Source organism: Erinaceus europaeus, unplaced genomic scaffold (assembly GCF_950295315.1).
Source record: "Erinaceus europaeus unplaced genomic scaffold, mEriEur2.1 scaffold_727, whole genome shotgun sequence".
Taxonomy (NCBI): Eukaryota; Metazoa; Chordata; class Mammalia; order Eulipotyphla; family Erinaceidae; genus Erinaceus; species Erinaceus europaeus.
The window spans coordinates 1-5,360 of NW_026648041.1; the positions used below are offsets into that span (position 1 = coordinate 1).

At 51.5% G+C, this 5,360-nt stretch overlaps 1 protein-coding gene across 1 annotated transcript; it reads left to right on the top strand.

The window, feature by feature from the left end:
- Positions 1-311: 311 nt before the first annotated feature.
- Positions 312-1,421, top strand: LOC132536598 (olfactomedin-like protein 2B). The gene has a single exon (XM_060184677.1). It carries the CDS (start codon positions 327-329, stop codon positions 1,002-1,004), a length of 678 nt encoding a protein of 225 aa, XP_060040660.1. The 5' UTR covers positions 312-326; the 3' UTR covers positions 1,005-1,421.
- Positions 1,422-5,360: the final 3,939 nt, after the last annotated feature.

Here is a 5,360-nt window from a genome sequence, read left to right on the forward strand (position 1 = left end):
TTACCATCCTCAAGGACCTGGGTTCAAGCCCCTGTCTCCATTTCAGGGAGGAAGCTTTATGAGCAGTGAAGCTATGCTGCATGTATCTCTCTCTCCTCTTCTATTTCCTCCTTCACTCTCAATTTCTCTGTGTCTCTATCCTAAATAAATAAATGAATAAATAAAGGAGGGAGGATGGCTCGTGGGGGCAGTAGATTTGTGTGGGAATAAGTCCCAGCAATAGCCCTGGTGGCAATTAAAACATAAATAAATCAGTGAGTAGAGAGAGTCCTACATATAATGATTTCTGTGCACATGAGAGCAGAGCACTGCTCAGGTCTGGGGATATGCAATGCTGGGGGTTGAACCTGGGCTGTCTAGTGCCCCAGGCCCCCAGCCCTGAGCCCTCCCTCCTGCCCGCAGGCCGATGGAGCAACTCCTACAAGCTCCCCTACAGCTGGGTGGGCACAGGCCACGTGGTGTACAATGGTGCCTTCTACTACAACCGCGCCTTCACCCGCAACATCATCAAGTACGACCTGCGGCAGCGCTACGTGGCCGCCTGGGCCATGCTCCATGACGTGGCCTATGAGGAGACCACAGCCTGGCGGTGGCAGGGCCACTCGGATATGGACCTGGCCGTAGATGAGAATGGGCTATGGGTCATCTACCCAGCCCTGGACGATGAGGGCTCAGGCCAGGAGGTCATCGTGCTGAGCAAGCTGAACGCTGCTGACCTGAGCACGCAGAAGGAGACCACGTGGCGCACGGGCCTGAGGCGCCACCTCTTCGGCCACTGCTTTGTCATCTGTGGGGTGCTCTATGCCGTGGACAGCGCTAGCCAGCGCAACGCCAACATCTCATACGCCTTTGACACCCACACCAACACCCAGATCGTGCCCCGCCTGCTGTTTGAGAATGAGTACTCCTACACCACGCAAGTGAACTACAACCCCAAGGACCGCCTGCTCTATGCCTGGGACAACGGCCACCAGGTGACCTACCACGTCATCTTTGCCTACTGAGGTTCACCTTGGGCCTGCGGGCAGAGGAGCCGTGTGCCTGCGTGCGTGCATGCGTGTGTGTGGGTGGAGGGAGAGATTATTTTGTATTATATATTGCAAATGTCAGTTGACAAACTAGGGTCTATTTTTTTCTTTTTTAAAAACTGGATTGTAGATCGATCCACAAGTATATGTGCTGGTCTCATCCTCACAATGTATATTTTTGTGCAAATCAACTTCTCCTTTCAGCCCCTTCACCCCTTCAGCCCCAGACTGTGCCCTGAATATTGTTTCTCACCAGGGTCTGAGTGTCATAGGAGCAGGAGAGAAGGAGGCAGAAAGTAAGGGGTCAGGGTGGGGGAAATAGGTGCTGGAGAAGTTTTAAAAATCCAGAAAAAAATGTTTTGTTTTTTATAATAAAGAAGAAGTTTAAAATCACCCCATATGCGTTTTTTTTGTTTTGTTTTGTGCTGGCCACTCCCTTCCTTGGAAGGAGAAAGTATTTTCATAGAACTGCCTGTCACTCATCCACCTGCTCACTTAGTCATCACCCATCCATCTTTCCACCCATCTGTCATATACCCATTCTTCTACCCATCTGTCAACCACCCATCCTTCCTTCCTTCCTTCCATCTATCATCCAGTCATCCTACCCATTTATCATCCATCCATCCTTCCTTCCACCCATCTGCTATCATCATCCATCTTCCCTTCCACCCATCTGCCATACTTTCATCCATCTTTCCACCCATCTGTTATATATCCATCCATCCTTCAACCCATCTGTTATCCATCTCCCCATCCACCTATCTTTACATGCATCATATATTCATCTATCCAGGCATACTTTCTTCTGTGCATCCACCCACCCACGCACCTACCCATTCAGTAGCTGACTGGGTACTAGACCACTCTGTATCCCACTCCTCCCACCAGCTGGGGTCCTTTTTGCTGCTCCACCCAAGTCCAGCATAAGGAGTTTCTCCTCTACGCCTGGGCCTGGTTCCGAGCTCAGGCTCTCTACCGCTGCCCATATAATACCAGGGCCTCTTCAGGTCCCTGCATGACAACCCCCGTAAAAACTGGACTGGGTGCTACAGTGTTTACAAAGGTCTCAGACAGGTGTCCTGTGAGGACAGACTTTGGGAACAAGCAGAGTCAGCAAGAAGTGGTCAGGACTCAGTTAAGCCCAGCTATCAAGTGAGATCATCAGTTCTGGGTAGCTTGGGATGGAACTAGTTACCCTGGACAGCCATGAGCAGAGCTGAGGAACTCCAGGTGGAAGGCTAAGGGGACAGGCAACATGACTGCCCTGGGCAGGACTGAGGCCCAGGGTGGGGCAACAGCATGGGAGGAGGCTTTCTGTGTCTGGGGACTCTGGGCTCAGGTTCCAACCCTTGAGGGTACTTTCCTGCCTCCCATTTCCTGATTCCTGTCTAAGCCTAGGAGGTAGGGTGGGAGACTGTGGGGTCCTCACTCCCTGACCCTCAGAGAGGCATTGTCATAGTGGGGGGCCATTGGGGCCACACAGAACACCTCACACAGAGGAAGCCAGCAGCAGCCGGGGTGAGCAAAGGGATTGTCTCCAGGTCCAACTGCCCCAGATGGCCAGGCCAGGAGCCTCCATGGACAGGTGAAAGTAAAAACTGGAAGTGGGAAACAGGAAGCAGGAAAAGGAAGCAGAAAGTGGGCAGGGGAGGTCTATAGCCTGTGGGCAGGAAGTTGGTGGTGGAGAAGTTTCCAGAGCTCAGCAGGAGTGCCTCAGGCAGCTCCCTCTTTAGGCAGTTCTGAATTGGAAACATCCAGAATTACTTCCTAAGGGGCCAGGCAGTAGTGTACCTGGTAGAGCAGACATCTTCCAGAATTGTTCCCTGGTTGGCTGGAGATGCATCCAGTACTGGACCTGAGGTATGTGGCCCCCTCCCTCCCCAGTGAGGCTGGGAGTCTTGAAGCTCCCAGACCTGCAGACCTGGCCCCTTCTAGTCATTCTGACCCTCCATTTGCTCTTTCCATCTGCTGTAATTATTGCTGGAAATATATCTGCTTCCCTGGGAAAGTCTGTCCCCACAAAAGTAGAGATGCAGTGACTAACACTTCACCCTTGGCTCCTTCTATGCTCTCTTACTCTGTATTCACATGGATTCATCCAGCAAATATTCATGGAACCCTCTAACTCTATCCCCCTATCTCTCCAGGGATCCTGAAGACTCAAGATCAAAGCCAACTTTAGAAAGATTCTTTTGGGGGAGGGGGTGGCAGGAAAGAAGTGATGAAGAGAGGGGTCTGGCTGGCTCAGCATAATGTTGCTATAGCATGGGAGTCCAGGGAAGTGAGAAAGTGTGTCTGGAACCTGGGTATAGGTTCTCGTCAATGTCACAGGAAGAATGCAAAGGGCAGATGAAATGGCTCACTTGAATAATGTGCTGTTTTGCCATGTGAACAACACAGCTTAGAGCCCTTCCCCCATCACATTGAAGAAAGCTTTGGTGCTGTGGTCTCTTTCACTTTTTCTGTCCTTCTCTATAAAAGAAAGGAAGGATTCAAAGACAGAAACACTAGTCAGTGGCAGTTATTTCAGATTTATTGCAAAAGAAAAGGGACCACACTTGGGGATGTGCAGGCAGATTTTAGGGTGAATGAACCAACTGCTAGCCTGGGGGAGGTCAGCTTCTGTCTGGTATAGGTGGAATAGTGAAGTATGTTGGGGAGATGAGGATAATTATTATTCACTAGAGACTGGAGTAGGTGGGGAAGATCCTCCTGTTTTCTGACCATATGCTCCCTCATGCCTCTCACGGTGTCAGTGCTTGGTGAGTTCCCACCGAAGCAGGATGAAGAGGTTGCTATAACCACTGTGCACTGAGGGTGCTGCAGTATGGACATGGGGTATGGACTTACCAGAGCCACCAAGCACTGTGCTAGGTGTCCTCCCTCCAGGGAGTCAAGGGCCTGCCTGTGTTCTTGCCTGCGACTCTGTCCTCAGAGACCAGAAGGGTGACAGCAAAAACCAGTGTGCCCAAAAGCCTAGGAATGGGCCCCAACATCCCCTGAGCCAAGAACACCACCTCTACTGCTACTCAAATAATTCACCACCCCTTTTGGGTCTTTGGGCTCTTAATTGTGTTAGGAAAGACTTAGCAGTGAGCACAGGAACTGTTAGTGTGTTTAGAAAATTTATTAGAAAAAGAAACGGGTTCAGGAGATGTCTCACCCAGTAAAGCACAGTTTCTCATGTGCAAGGACCTGGGTTCAAGCCCCTGCCCACCACATGGGAGCACCTGCAGGGGGGAAGCTTTCTGGACACTGAAGCAGTGCTGCGGGGTCTCTCTTTCTCCCTCTCTTTTTATATTTATTTGGGAGGAGGAAAGAACCAGAGCATCGCTCTGGCACATATGATGCCAGGGATCAAACTCAGGAGTTCCTGCTTGAGAGTCCAATGCTCCATTTACTGTATCTTCTCCCAGGATACTCTCATATTCTAAATTATTTAAAAAATAATTAATAATTAATTAAAATTGGGGGAGAGAATCTGCCAGGAGTGGAGGGTTGTGCAGGCTCAGCGCCCTGGCCATCACCCTGGTGGAGGAAAGGAAAAGACAAGGAACTAAGGGCAAGTTGCAATGATTAGCTGGATGTGTTCCCGCATATTCATTCTGCTTGGCGGTTGGCTGGTCTGGCATCTTGGGAACCACGTGGCTTTCTCATGTGGTCGGTCTGGTTTGGGAGACCAATCAGCAGGTCTTTTCCTAAGAAGATTCTGCAGCTCCTGGGTCACAGCTTTGTGTCTTTCCTTTTCTTTCTAACTCTGGGAGGTGTGGAGGATCCCCTCCCCAGGTTCTGGCCCTGTGCCCCTCCTATGCCAGCCCCAGCTCAGCAGGAGAGAAGGTTCCAGAGCATGCAGAGAGGAAGGGGGCAATCCCTCTGGCCGGTGCCCATCAGTGTGTGTCCTTCCTGCCTTGGCATCAGTTTCCCTTTGGCCCTGAGTCTCAGTTCTCCTGGCACCTCTTCTTCCACATTTTCCATTGCTCCACTTCCCCCCCACACCCCCTTCTTTTCAGAATGTGCACAGAAACTTCCAGCTCAGGGACCCACTGCTTCTCTGTGAGTCCTGGATCTGACTGGTGGGGAAGGCTGACATCATCTCTGGGGGTCCAACCCCTCCTCTGGCCCTCCACCTGTGATCATTGCCCCTACTCCCTGGGCTGGGGGTGGGAATATAGAGCCAGGACACACAGCTGGCCGCCCTCAGCTGCCCTCTGGTGCCACACCTGGGTTCCACTTGCCTGTGGCCACACCCACCATGGAGGAGGGGGTGCTGGGGCTCCAGGTGGCTCCCTCTGCCCAGGTTCATTCCAGACAAACTGTTGCAGCTGAGGA

Excerpts from the sequence above, each read along its gene's own strand:
- LOC132536598 (XM_060184677.1), top strand. The coding sequence starts at position 327 with ATGCAATGCTGGGGGTTGAACCTGGGCTGTCTAGTGCCCCAGGCCCCC.